Source organism: Sminthopsis crassicaudata, chromosome 3, assembly GCF_048593235.1.
Source record: "Sminthopsis crassicaudata isolate SCR6 chromosome 3, ASM4859323v1, whole genome shotgun sequence".
NCBI lineage: Eukaryota > Metazoa > Chordata > Mammalia > Dasyuromorphia > Dasyuridae > Sminthopsis > Sminthopsis crassicaudata.
Genome location: NC_133619.1, coordinates 255562037 through 255581914, shown reverse-complemented (window position 1 = coordinate 255581914; position 19878 = coordinate 255562037). Strand labels below are relative to the sequence as shown.

General features: G+C 32.4%; 1 protein-coding gene across 7 annotated transcripts in view; it reads right to left on the bottom strand.

Moving 5' to 3' along the window:
• The window catches only part of DSCAM (DS cell adhesion molecule), a 750733-nt gene that overhangs the window by 298426 nt on the left and 432429 nt on the right, over positions 1-19878 (bottom strand). For all 7 annotated transcript variants that reach the window (XM_074300489.1, XM_074300491.1, XM_074300490.1 and 4 more), the window contains exon 11: positions 1264-1437. In XM_074300489.1, coding sequence (XP_074156590.1) covers positions 1264-1437 — 174 coding nt within the window. The remainder of the gene's footprint in view (positions 1-1263; positions 1438-19878) is intronic.

Here is a 19878-nt window from a genome sequence, read left to right as displayed (position 1 = left end):
ATATATGTATGTAGCTTATAATTTTCTTTTTTCTTTTTCTTTCTTTCTTTCTTTTTCTTTTTTTTTTTTTTTTTTTTTTTTTTTTTTTTTGCTGTTCTATACAAACAGAGGAGTTAGATTTCTTACTATTTCTGCCTTTCTGCATTTGATTTTGAGGTTTTTATGTCATGATACATGGTCAATTTTTGTATAGGTCCCATGAACCACCAAAAAAGAAGCATACTCCTGTCTCCATTCAATTTTCTCCAAAGATCTATCATACCCAATTTTTCTAACATTATGTTTACCTCCTTAACTTTAGATTTCTTGATAGTAATGTTAATAGACATAACAGAATTTGTCTGCTATAAAGTGGATTCAATTAGTTCAATTTAAGAACCCATCATAAATCAATTTATCATTAAAATACTAAAAACTGAATATAATGCACTTAATATTTAAGTGGCCAACTAGCGCATGAGTCCCAAGGATGCTGTTGAATAGGCTAGCATATTTTTTATCCTTTGCTTGCCAAATACATGGTTTCATGATAAGCTTCAATAGAATGTCTATATGAGTTAATATGAAAAAAATAATTTCACATAAAACAGGTATGCAAAAATGAAACCTTGAAGAGAATTGTCTCTATCATCAATTTATAAGATGTTTCCATAATGACTATAGTAAGATAGTAGATCCTAAAGACATTAGAGACATAAGCATCTTTTAAACTATATTAGTTTTTATTGTCAATAGAGATGGGAGGCAAAAGTACTTAGTTTCACAGCATTTGCTTTTGCTCATTGTATCTGAATTTTTACGACCTTGTGGATTATATCCATACCATTTCATTCGTATGGTTTTCTTGGCAAAAATACTGGAGCGATATTTCTTTCTCCAGTGGATTAAGGCAAATAGAGATTAAATTACTTGCCCAGGGTCACATAGATAGTAAATATTTCAGGCTTTGAATTCAGGTCTTCCTCATGCCAGGTTCAGAAGGCTATCCTCTAAGCCATCATAAATGTTTATTAAAAAGTGTTAAGGTTTTACTAATTCTCTTTCTTTCTTTCTTTCTTTCTTTCTTTCTTTCTTTCTTTCTTTCTTTCTTTCTTTCTTTCTTTCTTTCTTTCTTTCTTTCTTTCTTTCTTTCTTTCTTTCTTTCTCAGAATCAAATAGGGAAGAAAGGGAATGGGGAATAGATAAAGGATGGAGAGAAAAATATACCTTACAGATATGTCACAGTAAACTTTTAGATATTTTAAAAGGCATTTTGTCTCTTACTTTTAACAGTGAGGTACATGGATTTGCTGACATCTGCTCCCACATCATTGCTGACCTTGCAGAGATAATATCCACTATCCTCTTCAACAACATGTTTAATCAGTAAAGAACCATTTGTGAGAACCTGGATCCGGCCATTTAAGACAATTGGTTGGAACTGAGGAACCCCAGCACCTGGAAAAGAATAAAAAAAGGATAAGCCAAATGAATACAAAAGATAATAGTCAATTCAAAGAAATAAGATTTATAGAAGCGAAATTTATATTAGTATCATATCAGGTAGCTATGGGATATAGTAATGTTCCTTGCTGTGTACCCACTAATATAGACATACTATGGAAAGAAATACATATATAGTATTTCACAAGAACTCAGACATTGGGAAAGATAATCTACATAGAGTTTCTGGGTAAAACATTGAATTTAAAATAAAAGAACTAATAAATTATTAAAACTGAATAATGAACATAAAAAATAAATAAAAACTGAATAAGAGCAGTAGAAATAAACATATCTGAAAATCCTGAATGTTTCCTTTTTAATGATTAGAGAAAATAATCATTGCTTAATGTGAATGCTTTAGGGATGTTGGCACATTAAAGTTAGCAAAGAGCACATGTAAAAGTACATATTATTTTAAACCCTATTTGAAAACACAACACAACAAAAACGCAACTGAGTACCCATTAGAATGATTTGAAATCTATTTTTATTTAACAATAATAGCTAAGGCACAAATATATAGAATGGTGTAGTAACAAAAGATAAAATAACAAATACAATAGCAAGATCATATTGAGAATCTTTAAAAAGTTGTATGAGGTAATTTCCTTTGTCTTACACTTTTAACATATTTACCATGTGTTCTAAAATATCTCTGAATCATATCCTTTTAAATAAGTGTTAATCTTTCTCCTCTTTATTTATTTTTTATTATAACTTTTTTTTTTTTTTACAAATATATTCATGGGAAATGAACCTTTGCAAAACCTTTTGTTCCAACTTTTCCCCTCCTTCCCCCCACCCCTCCCCTACATGGCAGATAGTCCAATACATGTTAAATATGTTAAAGTATATGTTAAATACAATATATGTATACATATTTATAGTTATCTTACTGCACAAGAAAAATAGGATTTTTAAAGAAGGTAAAAATAACCAGAGAAGAAAAACAAAAATGCAAGCAGACAATAATATAAGGAGTGGAAATGCTATGTTGTGGTCCACACTCATTTCCCATAGTTCTTTGGCTGGGTGTAGCTGGTTCTCTTTATTACTGAACAATTGGAACTGATTTGGATCATCTCATTTCTGAAAAGAGCCATGTCCATCAGAATTGATCATTATAGTATTATTATAGAAGTGTATAATGATTTCCTGGTTCTGCTCATTTCACTTAGCATCAGTTCATGCAAGTCTCTCCAAGCCTTCCTGAAATCATCCTGCTGATCATTTCTTATAGAACAATAATATCCCACAACATTCATATTCCACAATTTATTCAACCTTTCTCCAACTGATGGGCATCCATTCAATTTCCAATTTTTAGTCACTACACACAGGGCTGCCAGAAAGATTTTGCACATATGGATCCCTTTCCCATCTTTAAGATCTCTTTGGGATATAAGCCCAGGAGTAACACTGCTGGATCAAAGGGTATGCACAGTGTGATAACTTTTTGAGCATAGCTCCAAATTGCTCTCCAGAATGGTTGGATTTCCACTATTCCATTCACCATTCCATTAACAATGTATCATCCCCTCCAACATTCATCATTATCTTTTCCTGTTATTTTAGCCAATCTGAGAGGTGTGTAATGGTATCTCAGAGCTGTCTTAATTTGAATTTCTCTGATCAATAATGACTTGGAGCACCTTTTCATATGACTAGAAATCATTTCGATTTCTTCATCTGAAAATTGTTCATATCCTTTGACCATTTATCAATTGGAGAATGGCTTGATTTCTTATAGCATCAATTCTCTATATATTTTAGAAATGAGGTCTTTATTGGAATTTTTTTTCCAGTTTATCGTTTCCTTTATACTCTTGTCTGCATTAGTTTTGTTCATACAAAAGCTTTTTAACTTGATATAATCAAAATTTGCTATTTTGTGATCAATAATGATCTCTAGTTCTTCTTTGGTCACAAATTCCTTCCTCCTCTACAGGTCTGAGAGGTAAACTATCCTAAGTTCTTCTAATTTATTTATAATCTCATTCTTTATTCCAAAATTATGAACCCATTTTGACCTTATCTTGGTGTATGGTGTTTATTGTGGTTCCCAGCAGTTTTTGTCAAACAGTGAATTCTTATCCCAAAAGCTGGGATCTTTGGGTTTGTCAAACACTAGATTGTTATAGTTATTTACTATTTTGTCCTGGGAACTTAACCTATTTCCCTGATCAACCAGTCTATTTCTTAGCTAATACCAAATGGTTTTGGTGACCACTCCTGTATAATATAGTTTTATGGTACAGCTAGGTCACCTGCATTTGATTTTTTTTTTCATTAGTTCCCTTGAAATTCTTGACCTTTTGTCCTTCCAGATGAATTTTATTGTTAATTTTTCTAGGCCATTGAAATAGTTTCTTGGGAGTCTATTTGATATAGCACTAAATAAATAGATTGATTATGGAGTATTGTCATCTTTATTATATTCATTTGAGCTATCCAAGAGCATTGATATTTTTCCAGTTGTTCAGATCTGACTTTACTTATGTGGAAAGTGTTTTGTAATTTTGCTCATATAATTCCTGACTTTCTCTTGGCAGATAGATACCCAAATATTTTATACTATTGGCAGTTATTTTAAATGGAATTTCTCTTTGTATCTCTTACTGTTGGATTTTGTTAGTAATGTATAAAAATGCTGAGGATTTATGTGGATTTATTTTGTATCCTGTAACTTTGCAAAAGTTGTGGATTATTTCTAATAGCTTTTTTGTAGAATCTCTGGGGTTCCCTAAGTATAACATCATATCATCTGCAAAGAGTGATAATTTGGTTTCCTCATTATTTATTCTAATTCCTTTAATCTCTTTTTCATCTCTTATTGCCAAAGCTAGCATTTCTAATACAATATTGAATAGTAATGGTGATAGTGGGCAACCTTTTTTTTCTCCTGATCTTATTGGGAATAGTTCCAGTTTATCCCCATTACATATGATGCTTACTGATGGTTTTAAGTAGATGTTACTTACTATTTTAAGGAAAAGTCCATTTATTCCCATATTCTTTAGTGTTTTTAATAGGAATGGATGTTGACTTTTATCAAATGCTTTTTCTCATCTATTGAAATGATCATATGGTTTTTGTTAATTTGGTTATTGATATAGTCAATTATGCTAATAGTTTTCCTAATCTTGAACCAGCCCTACATTCCTGGCATAAATCCTACTTGGTCATGGTGTATTATTCTGGGGATGATTTTCTGTAATCTCTTTGCTAATATTTTATTTAAGATTTTTTCATTAATATTCATTAGGGAGATTGGTCTACAATTTTCTTTCTCCATTTTTGTTCTACCTGTCCTACCTGGTATCAGTACCATGTCTGTGTCATAAAAAGAACTAGGTAGGAGTCCTTCATTCCCTATTTTTTCAAATAGTTTATATAGCTTTGGAATTAATTGTTCTTTAAATGTTTGGTAGAATTCACATGCAAATCTATTTGGTCCTGGGGATTTTTTTCTTAGGGAATTGATTAATAGCTTGCTCTATTTCCTTTTCTAAAATGGGACTGTTTAAGCAATTTCCTTCTTCCTCTGTTAATCTGGGCAATCTATATTTTTGAAGGTATTTATCCATTTCATTTAGGTTAACATTTATTGGCATAAAGTTGGACAAAGTAACTCCTAATTATTGCTCTAATTTCCTCTTCATTGGTGGAAAGTTCTCCCTTTTCATTTTGAAATCTAACAATTCTATGGAATTTTATTCCGTTTCACTAATTTTTTTTTTTACAGGAGTTATTTCCTTTTTCCAATTCCCAATTTCTGCTTTACTAGAAGTTGTTTACCTTTTCCAATTCACATATTCTGTTTTTCAGGGAGTTGTTTTCTTTTTCCATTCTATCTTTTGATGAGTTATATGCCTTATCCAGACCATCTTGCACAGTTTTCCTTTGTGTTCCCCATTCTTCTTCTAGCTCTCTTTTAAGATACTTTAAAAATTTCTTCTATAAGAGCCTATAAGATCAGATCATATCCTCCTTTGGGGTTTCATCTAGAGACAAACTGTTTTTAGTTTTCTCAGGGTTTGAAATCTACTCTCTTTCACTATAGAAGTTATCTATAGTTAGAGGCCCCTTAGACTTTTTACTCATTTTAACAAAAAAAGCTGAAGCCTGCTTTTGGGGTAATGAGGGGTTACAAAGAGATTATTAAGTGATGAATAATGATATCCAGTTCTTTTGTCACAAATTCCTTCCTCCTCCATAGACCTGACAGTTAAACTATCCTATATTCTTTTAATTTGTTTATAATATCATTCTTTATATCTAGATCATGAACCCATTTCAACCTTATCTTGGTATATGGTGTTATGTGTGGGTCAATGCCTAGTTTCCACCATATATGTTTCCAATTTTCCTAGCAATTTTTGTCAAATAGTGAATTCTTATCCCAAAAGAAGGAGTCTTTGGGTTTGTCTAACACTAGATTGTTGTAGTCATTCACTATTTTGTCCTAACCTATTCCACTGATAAATTATTCTATTTCTTAGCCAGTACCAAATGGTTTTGATGACCATTGCTTTATAAGATAGTTTTAGATCTGGTAGAGCTAGGACACATTCATTTACTTTTTTTTCATTAATTCCATTGAAATTCTTGATCTTTTGTTCTTCCAGATGAATATTGTTATTATTTTTTCTAGGTCATTAAAATAGTTTCTTGGGAATTTGATTGATATAGGAATAAATAAATAGATTGGTTTAGGTAATTTTTATTATATTTGTTTGACCTACAAAAGTGCACTTGACATTTTTCCAATTGTTTAGATTTGACTTTATTTGTGTGGAGTTTTGTAGTTTTGCTCATTTAGTTTCTGATGGTCCCTTGTCATATAGATTCCCAAATATTTTATATTATCTACATTTATTTGAAATAGAATTTCTCTTTGTATCTCTTGTTGTTGAATTTTTTAGTGATGTATAAAAATTCTGATGTTTTATATGGATTTATTTTGTATATTGCTACTTTTCTAAAGTTGTGGATTATTTCTAATAGTTTTTTTTTACTTGATTCTCTAGGATTCTTTAAGTATATCATTATATCATCTACAAAGAGGGCTAATTTAGTTTGCTCATTACCCCCTCTAATTCCTTTAATTTTCTTTCCTTCTCTTATTGCAAAAGCTAGCATTTCTAATATAATATTGAATAGTAATAGTGATAGTGGGCAACCTTTTTTTACTCCTGATCTTATTGGGAATGTTTCCAGTTTGTCCTCATTACATATGATGTTTGTTGATGGTTTTAAATAGATGATACTTACTATTTTAAGGAACTCTCTAATGTTTTTAATATGAATGTATATTAGTTTTTAGCAAATGCTTTTTCTGCATCTATTGAGATAATCACATGGCTTTTGTTAGTTTGCTTATTAATATAGCCAATTTTGCTAATAGTTTTCCTAGTATTGAAGCAGCCCCACATTCCTGGTATAAATCTTACTTTGTCATGATGTGTTGCCTTGGGGATGATTTTTTGTAATCTTTTTGCTAATATTTTAAGATATTTGCATCAATATTCATTAGGGAGATTGGTCTACAATTTTCTTTCTCTATTTTTGTCCTATTTGTTTTAGGTATCAGTATCATGTCTGTGTCATAAAAGGAATTTGGTAGGAGTCCTTCTTTCCTTATTTCCAAACAGTTTATATAGTATTGGAGTTAATTGTTCTTTAAATGTTTGATAGAATTGACATGTAAATCCATCTGAACCTGGGGATTTTTTTCTTAGGGAGTTGATTAATAGCTTGTTCTATTTCTTTTTCTAAAATAGGACTATTTAAGCCATTTATTTCCTCTTCTATTAATCTGTGAAATCTATATTTTTGTATGTATTTCTCCATTTCACTTAAGTTATCAAATTAATTGGCATAAAGTTGGGCAAAGTAATGCCTAATTATTGCTTTAATTTCCTCTTCATTGGTGGAAAGTTCTCCCTTTTCAGTTTTGACATTAACAGTTTGATTTTCCTGTTTCCTTTTTTAAATCAAATATAACTAAAGGTTTATCTATTTTGTTTCTTTTTTTTTTCATAAAACCAACTCTTAATTTTATTTATTAATTCAATAATTTTTTTTTTACTTTTGATTTTATTAATTGCTTCTTTTATTTTTGAATTTCAAATTTGGTATTTGATTGATGGGTTTTAGTTTGCTCTTTTTCTAGCCTTTTTAATTGCAAGCCCAATTCATTGACTTTCTCTTTTTCTATTTTATGCAAGTAAGTATCTAGGGATATAAAATTTCCCCTATTTCATACACTTTGGCTGTATCCCACAAATTTTGCTATGTTGTCTCCTTATTGTCATTCTCTTGGATGAAATTACTAATTGTGTCTATGATTTGCTGTTTCACTTATTCATTCTTTAGAATGACATTAGTTTCCAATTACTTTTTGGTATATCTTCTGCTGGCCTTTTATTGAATGTAATTTTTATTGAATCGTGATCTGGAAAAATGTATGTATTGTTTCTGCCTTTCTGCATTTGATTTTGAGGTCTTTATATCCTAATATATGATCAATTTTTTATAGGTTCCATGAACTGTCAAGAAGAAAATGTACTCCTTTCTGTCTCCACTCAATTTTCTCAAAAGATCTATCATACCAAATTTTTCTCGTATTCTATTTAACTCCTTAACTTCTTTCTTATTCATTTTGTGGTTCAATTTATCTAATTCTGAGAGAGCAAGGTTGAGATCTCCCACTATTATAGTTTTGCTGTCTATTTCATCTGGTAGGTCGTCTAAATTCTCCTTTAGGAATTTCCATGCTATACTATTTGGTGCATATATTTTAGTATTGATATTGCTTCATTAAATATGGTATCTTTTAGCAAGATATAGTTTCATCCCTTATCTCTTTTAATTTGATAAATTTTTGCTTTTGCTTGATTTGAGATCAGGATGGCTACTTCTGCTTTTTTTTTTTTTTTTTTTTTTAACTTCATCTTGATAGGGGTTGAGGTCCCTTTAAGATTCCTTTCTGATTTCCCAACCCCCATGGCTGATCTTGATTCACAAATCCTGGTCAAAAAGCACCCTTTTGAATTCCAATGATATCTGGGCCCAGCCCCCACTATCTGGTCAGGTTTCCCCAACCCCCTACAGTTTCTTCCTTATCTGAAAAGCCTGCCAGAACTTGGGGCACCGCCCACAAGCCCCTTTTAAGTATAAAAGAGCCAAGCTGGAGCTCTCTCTTTGCAGAAGCCCTTCCCCAAACATGGTATCCTTCCGGCCATGTAAGGTGCCCGCCCAGCTACCACCTTTAGCCCTGACATCTTTCTAACTAAACTTTACTTTCAAATTTCTACAATAAACCTTTTATTTATTAATCTAGATTTTCAAATTCATTTACAGGGGACACTGTGCCTCATGGGATTATCTTACTATCTTTGCGCCGACCAATGGGGTTTACCCTTTCCTTTCTCTCATCAATCTGAAGCAAAATAGATTCTACTCCAGCCTTTTACCTTTACTCTGTATGTATCATTCTGCTTTAAATGTGTTTCTTATAAAAAAAAACAGATTGTAGTATTCTAGCTTTTAATCCAGTCTGCTATTGGCTCCTACTTTATGGGACAGTTCACCCCATTCACATTTACAGTTAAAACTACTAATATTCTGTATTTCCTGCCATTTTATTAACCCCAATTTATACTTTTCTCTTATCTTTTCCCCTTTCCCTCTTCCCTAGTATTTTACTTATGAACACTACTTACCTCAAATAGCCCTTCCCCTTTAGAGTTCCTACTCTTTTCTTATATCTTTCTCTTACTATTTTTTGTTTCCTTCTATTTATCTTACCCCTTCCCTTTTTCCCTTTTCCCTTTTTCCCTCCCACTTTTCTTTAAGGTAAGAGAAGTTTCTCAGAGCATCCAAATATGTCTAATATTTTCTCTTTGAACCAAATCTGATGAGAGTAATATTTCCACAATGTTCATTCCCTTCCCTTTTTTCCTTCAATTATAATAGTTTCCTTTGCCTCTTCATGAAATGTAATTTCTCTTATTTTACCTCCACTTTCCCATTTTTATAGTACAATCCCATTTCCACCTCTAATTTCTTTCTTATATTATAACAGTAAAATCAGATTATACATGTACTCTCTATGTATACCCATAAAAGAAATACAGCTCTCAAGGGTTCTTTTCTTTTTACCTTTTTATACTTCTCTTTAGTTCTATATTTGGAGGTCAAATTTTTTGTTTAGCTCCGGTCTTTGCATCAGAAATATATGGAATTCATCTATTTCATTGAATGTTCATTTTCTTCCCTGGAAGAAATGCCTTTTGGACTATCAGATTCTAGGTCCTTTGATCCATTAAGGTGGAAGCTTCTAGGTACTGGGGGATCCTTATTGTGACTCCTTGGCATTTGAATTGTTTTTCTTTCTTTCTTTTTTTTTCTGCTTGTAATATTTTCCCTTGGATTTATAGTTCTGAAACTTAGACATGATATTCTTGGACTTTTAAATTTGGGGTCTCTTTCAGGAGGTGTTCAGTGAATTCTTTCAGTGGCTTTTTTCCTTCTGATTCTATGACATCTGGGCAGTTCTCTTTGATGATTTACTGAAAAATATTGTCTAGGATCCTTTTTTTCATTATGGTTTTCAATGAAGTCCAATAATCCTTAAATTGTTTCTCATAGGTCTATTTTCCATGTCAGCTGTTTTCCCAAGTAGGTATTTTACATTTTTTAAATTTTTTTTCCTGAAGCAATTGGGGTTAAGTGACTTACCCAGGGTCACACAGCTAAGAAGTGTTAAGTGTCTGATGCTAGATTTGAATTCATGTCCTCCTGAATTCAAGGCTGATGCTCTATTCACTAAGCCACCTAGCTGCCCTATTTTTTTCTTTTTTTTTTTTTTTTTTTTGGTTTTGTTTGATTGATTCTTGATGTCTTATTGAGTCATTCATTTCCATTTGTTCAGTTCTGATTTTTGGTGAATTACTTTCTCCATTTAATTTTTTTTAACTTCTTTTTGTATTTGTCCAATTGAATCTTAAATGTGTTGTTTTGTTCTGTTTATTTTATTTTTTCCATTTCACAAATTCTGTTTTTTTAAGGAGTTATTTTCCTTTTCTATTTCACAAATTCTGTTTTTTGGGGGAGTTGTTTTCTTTTTCCATTTTGGCAACTCTTTTTTTTAAAGGACATATCTTCCATTTCACTAAGTCTATTTTGTAGTGAATTTTCTTCAGATAATTTCTGTGTTTTATTTTCCAAACCCTCTTGTAAAGTTCTCATTCCCTTTCCCCATTTTTTCTGGCTCTCTTTTAAAATCTTTTATAATTTCTTCTTGGAGAGCCTTGTATGATGGGAACCAGTTTATATTGCCCAGTGATCTGATTTTAATCTCCTCATTGTTTGAAATCTGTTCTTCTCTTTCACTATAAAAATTATCTATGGTCAGAGCTCTTTTTGTTTTTTTACTCATTATTTTAAAAGTTGACATATACTTTTAGGGCAAAGGAGATTGTCCAAGCTTCTTCTATAAGCAGCAGCGCCTGCACTGAGTCCATGCTGGCTCACTCATGATTCTGGGTGAGCATGGCCAGGTCCCATGAAATTCTGGCATTTTGGGGTATACTATTTACTTTTTGTATTTGTGGTGGATGTTTTATAACTTCTCTGATCATCTACTGACTTGCAACCAAGGCAGAGTAGTCAATACTACTGTAGATTCCTCCCATAGATTCTCTACCTGTAGAGTTCTGGATTTGGTAATTAGTGTGTGTTGTGGAAGAAGGTCAGAAAGAAATGTGTGTCCTCTCCACCATCTTGGTTCTTTCCCCAAATGTTAATCTTTCAATAAACTTTGTAGGTCATCTGTTTTTAAAATATTACATAAGGATTCATCTGGCCAATACGTGAAGGATGTTGATTGTTGATGTTGGAACAATTCCTTTGACTTGGAAGTCATATTTTTTTTTATCAGGAAGTCCTAGGCAGTAGCCTTTAAATTTTAATTTGGCTTTAAATTGTCTTCTTAAAAGATTTCATGTTTCATTAAAATTATTAATCTTTATGTTTTATCTACTTTACATTTCCCCCAATATGCCAGCACTCCTTTTTTCCTTCCCCTAAATTCAATCCTCATAAACATACATATATATATATATATATATATATATATATATAAAGGAATTAAAGAAAACAAAAACATCAAGTCCAGCATATATAAAATGTTGCATACCCATTATTTCCTACTCTGGCAACATTGATTTTTCTTTAAATTTTTTATTTTATTCATTTATTGGTTTATTCAAACATAGAACTGCATATAATTTACATGGTTCTATAAATCATATACAATGTTTTGTGCATTTCACTCTGGATGAGTTCATAAATTCTTTTCAGGTTTCTTTAAACTATTCCTTCCATAATTTTTCACAATGCAATTTCCATTACATTTACATATCATACTTGGCCATTTCTCAATTGATGGGCATTGTTTTAATTCCATGTTCTTTCATACAATAAAACAAAGCTGCTATAAATATTTTGCACATAGAATTTTCTCTTTTTGATCTATTTGTTGGGTGTTTGTTGAAGTGACATTTTTGTGTTTGAGGGTAAGTACAGTTCAGTGACTTTTGTAGCATAGTTCCAAATTTCTTTTCAAAATTGATATGACCAAATCAAAAGTTTACTGACAGTGTATTTATGAATCTTTTTTTTCCTTAACTCCCTATCAATACTTATAATTTTTCTCTCATTTTCTAATCTGATGGATGTGTGGTAAAATTTTATATTTGCTTTGGAATACTTTTTCATAAATCTTCCTTGAAAACTGCTTATTTATAACACATTTATCTTTTGCAATAATAATTCTATAAATTTAAATCAGTTTTGTTTTGCATCTTGGTTATGTCTCTTGTGTCAGCAGAGATACATGTGGATAATGTTACTATTTATGTTCTTTGCATCTACAATTAATCACTATAATTTTATAGCATTTACATTTACAGTATTTATAGAATTATAAATTTATAGCATTAAAAATGATTTTGTTGTTTCATCCTTTTAAAACCTTCATTGTGGTATTTATTGTGTATATTGTCTGGATTCTATATGAATTATATTTTCATTAATTCATACAGATATGTTTATGCTTCTCTAAAATAGCTATTTTCATTTTTACTTATAGTTTATTATATCCATCCATCATTATTTCATCATGTATCCTCAGATGTGGGCATGCTCCTCCCCCCTGCTTTTTTTTTAAGTTTTAGTAAGTTTTTTATTAATATTATAATTATAATTTTTTGACAGTACATATGCATGAGTAATTTTTTTACAATATTATCCCTTGTATTCATTTTTCCAAATTTTCCCCTTCCTCCCTCTACTCCTTCCCCTAGATGATAGGCAATCTCATACATATTAAATGTGTTACAGTATAACCTAGATACAATATATGTGTGTAAATCCAATTTTCTTGTTACATGGTAAGAATTGGATTCTGAAGGCATAAGTATCCTGGATAGAAAGAGAGTAGTGCAAACAGTTTACATTTAATTCCCAGTGTTCCTTCTCTGGGTGTAGCTGTTTCTGTCCATCATTGACCAACTGAAAGTGAATTTGATCTTCTTTATGTTGAAGATATCCACTTCCATCAGAATATATCTCCATACAATGTTGTTGAAGTGTATAATAATCTCCTGGTTCTGCTCATTTCACTCAGCATCAGTTCATGTAAGTCTCTCCAAGCCTCTCTGTATTCATCCTGCTGGTCATTTCTTACAGAGCAATAATATTCCATAACATTCATATACCATAATTTACCCAACCATTCTCCAATTGATGGGCATCCATTCATTTTCCAGTTTCTAGCCACTATGAAAAGGGCTGCCACAAACATTTTGACACATACAGGTCCCTTTCCCATCTTAAGTATTTCTTTGGGATATAAGCCCAGTAGTAGCACTGCTGGATCAAAGGGTATGCACAGTTTGATAACTTTTTGGGCATAGTTCCAAATTGCTCTCCAGAATGGCCGGATTCTTTCACAACTCCACCAACAATGCATCAGTGTCCCAGTTTTCCCACAGCCCCTCCAACATTCGTCAGTATTAGTTCCTGTCATCTTAGCCAATCTGACAGGTGTGTAGTGGTATCTCAGAGTTTTCTTAATTTGCATTTCTCTGATCAATAGTGATTTGGAACACACTTTCATATGAGTGGAAATAGTTTCAATTTCATCCTCTGAAAATTGTCTGTTCATATCCTTTGACCATTATCAATTGGAGAATGGTTTGATTTCTTATAGACTCAGCTCTCTATATATTTTGGAAATGAGGCCTTTATCAGAACCTTTAACTGTAAAAATATTTCCCCAATTTGTTACTTCCCTTCTAATCTTGTTTGCATTAGTTTTGTTTGTACACATTTTTTTTTTAATTTGACGTAATCAAAATCTTCTATTTTGTGATCAATAATGCTCTCTAGTTCTCCTTTGGTCATAAATTCCTTCCTCTTTCACAGGTCTGTGAGATAGACTATCTTCTGTTCCTCTAATCTATTTATGATCTCTTTCTTTATGCCTAAATCATGGACCCATTTTGATTTTATTTTGGTATATGGTGTTAAGTGTGGGTCCATATTTAATTTCTGCCATACTAATTTCCAGTTTTCCCAACAGTTTTTTTCAAATAATGAATTATTATCCCAAATGTTGGTATTTTGGGGTTCGTCCAATACTAGATTGCTATAGTTGTTCCCTATTTTGTCCTGTGTACTTAATCTGTTCCACTGATTAACTAGTCTATTTCTTAGCCAATACCAAATAGTTTTGGTGGCTACTGCTTTATAATATAGTTTTAGATCAGGTACAGCTAGACCACCTTCATCTGACTTTTTTTTTCATTAATTCCCTTGAAATTCTCGACCTTTTATTCTTCCATATGAATTTTGTTGTTATTTTTTCTAGGTCATTAAAATAGTTATTTGGGAGTCTGGTTGATATAGTACTAAATAAATAGATTAGTTTGGGGAGTATTGTCATCTTTATTATATTCGCTCGGCCTATCCAAGAGACTTAATGTCTTTCCAATTATTTAAATCTGACTTTATTTTTGTGGCAAGTGTTTTGTAATTTTGCTCATATAATTCCTGACTTTTCTTTGGTAGATGGATTCCCAAATATTTTATACTCTCAACAGTTGTTTTGAATGGCATTTCTCTTTGTATCTCTCTCTGTTGCATTTTGTTGGTGATGTATAAAAATACTGAGGATTTATGTGGATTTATTTTGTCTCCAGCAACTTTGCTAAAGTTGTGAATTATTTCTAATAATTTTTTTATTAGAATCTCTGGGGTTCTCTAAGTATGCCATCATATCATCTGCAAAGAGTGATAGTTTGATTTCCTCATTACCTACTCTTATTCCTTTCATCTCTTTCTCGACTCTTATTGCTGAGGCTAGCATTTCTAATACAATATTGAATAGTAATGGTGATAGTGGGCAACCTTTTTTCACTCCTAATCTTACTGGGAAAGGTTCCAGTTTATCTCCATTACATAGTATGCTTACTGACAGTCTTAAATACATGCTCCTGACTATTTTAAGAAATAGTCCATTTATTCCTATACTCTCAAGCATTTTTAGTAGGAATGGATGTTGTATTTTATCAAATGTTTTTCCTGCATCTATTGACATGATCATATAGTTTTTATTAATTTGATTATTAATATGGTCAATTATGCTAATAGTTTTCCTAATATTAAACCAGCCCTGCATTCCTAGTATAAATCCTACTTGATCTTAGTGTATTATCCTGGGGATGATTTTCTGAAGTCTTTTTGCTAATATCTTATTTAAGATTTTAGCATCAATATTCATTAAGAAGATTGGTCTATAGTTTTCTTTCTCAGTTTTCAACCTACCTGGTTTAGGTATCAGTACCATGTCTGTGTTATAAAAGGAGTTTGGTAGGACTCCTTCATCCCCTATTTTTAAAAATAGTTTATATAACATTGGGGCTAATTGTTCTTTAAATGTTTGGTAGAATTCACATGTAAATCCATCTGGTCCTTGGGATTTTTTTCTGGGGAGTTGATTAATAGCTTGTTCTATTTCTTTTTCTGAAATGGGACTATTTAAGCAATTTATTTCCTTCTCTGTTAATCTAGGAAGCCTATATTTTTGGAGGTAGTCATCCATTTCACTTAAGTTATCAAATTTATTGTCATAAATTGGGCAAAGTAACTCCTTATTGTTGCCCTAATTTCCTCTTCATTGGTGGAAAGATCCCCCTTTTCATTTTTGAGACTAACAATTTGATTTTCTTCTTTCATTTTTCTGATCAGATTTACCAAAGCTTTGTCTATTTTATTGACTTTTTCATAAAACCAACTCTTAGTTTTATTTATTAATTCAATAGTTTTTTTTTTACTTTCAATATTATTGATTTCTCCTTTTAATTTTAGAAATTCAAGTTCAATATTTTTTTTTACTTTCAATATTATTGATTTCTCCTTTTACTTTTATAATTTCAAGTTTAGTTTTTTGTTGGGTGTTTTTAATTTGGTCTTTTTCTAGCTTTTTAAGTTGCAGGCCCAATTCATTGATCTTCTCTTTCTCTATTTTATTCAAGTAAGCCTCTAAAGATATAAAAATTCCCCTTGTTACTGCTTTAGCTGCATCCCACAAATTTTGATATGATGTGTCATGATTGTCATTATCTTGGCTGAAATTACTAATTGTTTCTATAATTTGCTGTTTCACCCAGTCATTCTTCAAGATGAAATTATTTAGTTTCCAATTACTTTTTGGTCTATTTATCCCCAACTTCTTGTTGAATGTAGTTTTTATTGCATTGTGATCTGAGAAGAAGGCATTTACTATTTCTGCCTTCTTTATGTCCCAATATATGTTCAATTTTTGTATAGGTTTCATGAACTGCTGAGAAGAAAGTATACTCCTTTCTACCACCATTCAATTTTCTCCAAAGATCTATCATACCTAGTTTTTCTAATGTTCTATTTACCTCTTTAATTTATTTCTTATTTGTTTTGTGCAAATTTATCTAATTCTGAAAGTGCAAGGTTGAGATCTCCCACTATTATAGTTTTGCTATCTATTTCTTCTTGCAAGTCTCTTAACTTCTCCTTTAGGAAGTTAGATGCTATACCACTTGGTGCATATATGTTTAGTTTTGATATGGCTTCATTGTCTATGCCACCTTTTGGCAGGATATAGTTTCCTTCCTTATCTCTTTTAATTAGATCAATTTCTTCTTTTGCTTGATCTGAGATAAGGATGGCTACCCCTGTTTTTTTGGCTTCACCTAAAGCACAATAGATTCTGCTCCAACCTTTTACCTTTACTCTGTATGTATCTCCCTGCTTTAAATATGTTTCCTGTAAACAACATATTGTAGAGTTCTGACTTTTGATCTAGTCTGCTATCCTCATCCATTTAATGGGAGAGTTCATCCTATTCACATTTACAGTTAAAATAACAATTTCTGTATTTCCTGCTATCATATTATCCCCTAATTATGCTTTTTTCCCCTTGTCCCCCCTAAACCCCTTCTCCAGTATTGAATTTATGGACCCCACTTGTGATGCACAGCCCTCCATTTTTAGTATCCATCCCCCCCTTTTAAGTCCCTTCTCCTTTCTTGTACCCTTCCATTATTCCTCTTTTCCTTTTCCCTTTTCCTTTCCCCCCTTATAATGAGGTGAGAGAGAATTCTCTGAAAGAAAAATATGTCAATTATTTACTCTTTGAGCCTACTCTGATGAGAGTAAGATTCACACAATGTTTTTCCCCCTCTCTAAATTCTCTCAGATGTGGTAAATTTTCTATGCCTCTTCCTGGGATGTAGTTTCCCTCTTTTTATCTCTCCTTTCCCATTTTCTGATACTATCCCCTTTCTTTTACTACTTCCCTTTTTAATGTTATATCAGTTAAATCAAATTATCCATGTGGACTTTCTGTATATCCACAACAGAGATACAGTTCTCAAGAGTTCTTTTTTTACCTTTTCCTGCTTCTCTTGATTCTTGTAGATATAAATCAAATTTTTTGTTTAAGTCTGGTTTTTTTCTTAAAAATAAATGGAATTCCTCTGTTTCATTAAATGTCCATCTTCTTCCATGGAAGAAAATGCTAAACTTAGCTGGATAGTTTATTCTTGGTTACAATCCTAGTTCTTTTCCCTTTCAGAATATCAGATTCCAGGCCCTTCAATCCTTTAATGTAGAGGCAGCCAGATCTCGAGTGACCCTTATTGTGGCACCTTGATATTTGAATTGCTTTTTCCTAGCTGCTTGAAATAGTTTTTCCTTTGTTTTATAGTTCTGCAGCTTAGCCACAATGTTGCATGGAGTTTTTTTTTTAGGGTCTTTTTCAGAAGGTGTTCAATGAATTCTTTCAAAGCCTATTTTCCCTTCTGTTTCTATTATCTCTGGACAATTCTCCTTGATAATTTCCTGTAAAATAGAATCTAGGCTCTTTTTTTCATCATAAAATTTTTGGGAAATCCAATAATCCTCAGATTATCTCTTCTAGATCTATTTTCCAGGTCTATAGATTTTCCCAGTAAATATTTGACATTATTATCCAGCTCTTCACTTTCTTTTTTTGTTTTGTTTGTCTGATTCTTGGTTTTTCAATGAATCATTCATTTCTATTTGTTCAGTCCTTATTTTTATTGAGTTATTTTCTTCATACACATTTTAGTTCTTTTTGTATATGTCCAATTGAGTTTTAAAATGAATTATTTTGCTCTGCTGAATTTTTTTCCATTTCACTAATTTTTTTTGGTGGGTTATTTTCTTTTTCCAATTTACAAATCCTACTTTCTTGGGAATTTTTTTATCTTTTCCAATTCAGAAATCCTACTTTCCTGTGATTTTTTAATCTTTTCTAATTCACAAATTTTGTTTCCCTGCACCTCCTATGAATTCTTTATTTTTTCCAACTCAAATTTCAGGATGCTGTTATTCTCTATCATAGCTTCTTTTTCCTTTCCCCATTTTTCTTCAAACTCTCTTAACTTTTTAATAATCTCTTCTATGAGAGAGTTATGTCATGGGGGGCAGGTATCATTCCCCCTTAGGGTGTTATCTGGACACTCTCTGCTGTTAGCCTCTTCGGGGTTGGATACCCGCTCTTTCTCTGTATAGAAGGTGTCAATAGTTCTCTTCAGTTTCTTACTCATTGTTAACACTCCGTAGGGGGGCTGCCCTTGGGTAGGAAATTTACCAGCTTCCTCCCAGACCGGATGGATGCAGCAATTCTGTGACTGGGTTAAGAGAGAGCTCTGGGATAGAGTTCCCCTTCCTCTCCCCAAAATGACTCAGAAGTGGTTAGCATGGATGAGTTGGGAGGAGTGCCCAGTGAAGGACCCCTGCTGTGTGGCCTAGTGACTGCCCTGAGGCTAGGGGCTGAACAGTAAAAGCATCACAAACCCCAGCCAAAGCGAAAGCCTCCTGTGGAGCCATGGATATTAGCAGCTGACGCAAAAAGCCCCTGCACTCAAACCAGAAGTCTCTGCCCAAAAAGCACAGTTGCTGTTGCAGTGGTTCAACTGCTGAGGGAGCTCCACTGCTGCTGGAGTTTTGCTACTGGGAGAATTCCACTGCCTCAGGCTGAACCCTGCACTATGTGGACTAGAGGCTGCCCCAAGCTGTGTTCCCTGCTGTTCAGGTTCTTAACTGCCCCAAGGAAAAGCCCCGGACTGGTCACTTCCAGTTTGGGATGGTTATATTTTATGGTTTTTTTATTTTAAAGTGGCTTTGATTTCTCTTCTGATCTGCTGTTTTACAAGCAGAGTAGAGCTATCAGCCTATGCCAGATTCCTCTATCTAGTGGCTTCTCTGATCCCAGAGTTCTCCCCAGCCTGTTTGGCCCAAAGTGCTAGCACCAAGTCCAACCCTGTCTATGCCGGTCTTTTTTTCCTCCCCTCAGAACCAACCTTTTCTGTCGAAATTCCAGATTCTCTTTGGCTGGTAAGTTGTGCTTCTAATCCTTATGGTTTTTATCAGTCCAGCGTTATTTTTGAGGTTGATTTAACTGGTTGGTATTGAGGGTACAAGGGAGCTTAGAAATGAGTGTGTGTATCTTCTCTGCCATCTTGGCTCCACCTCCCGCTTTTTATTGTTACAAAGGATTCTACTATATTTTCATGAAAATAGAATCTTTGTTTTTATCATTGATTTCTTTGGGTATATGCATTGTATTGGGATAGTTGGATTAAAGGATGTATGTATCTGTGTACCTATGTCCATATATACACACATATATCCTTATATATACATATATATGCATATACACACATATGTATATATATGTAATATATTTTTTCAAAGCATAATTCCAAGTTAGAATCTGCATACTATTAAAATTATTTTTGACAATTTTTAGTGTTATGT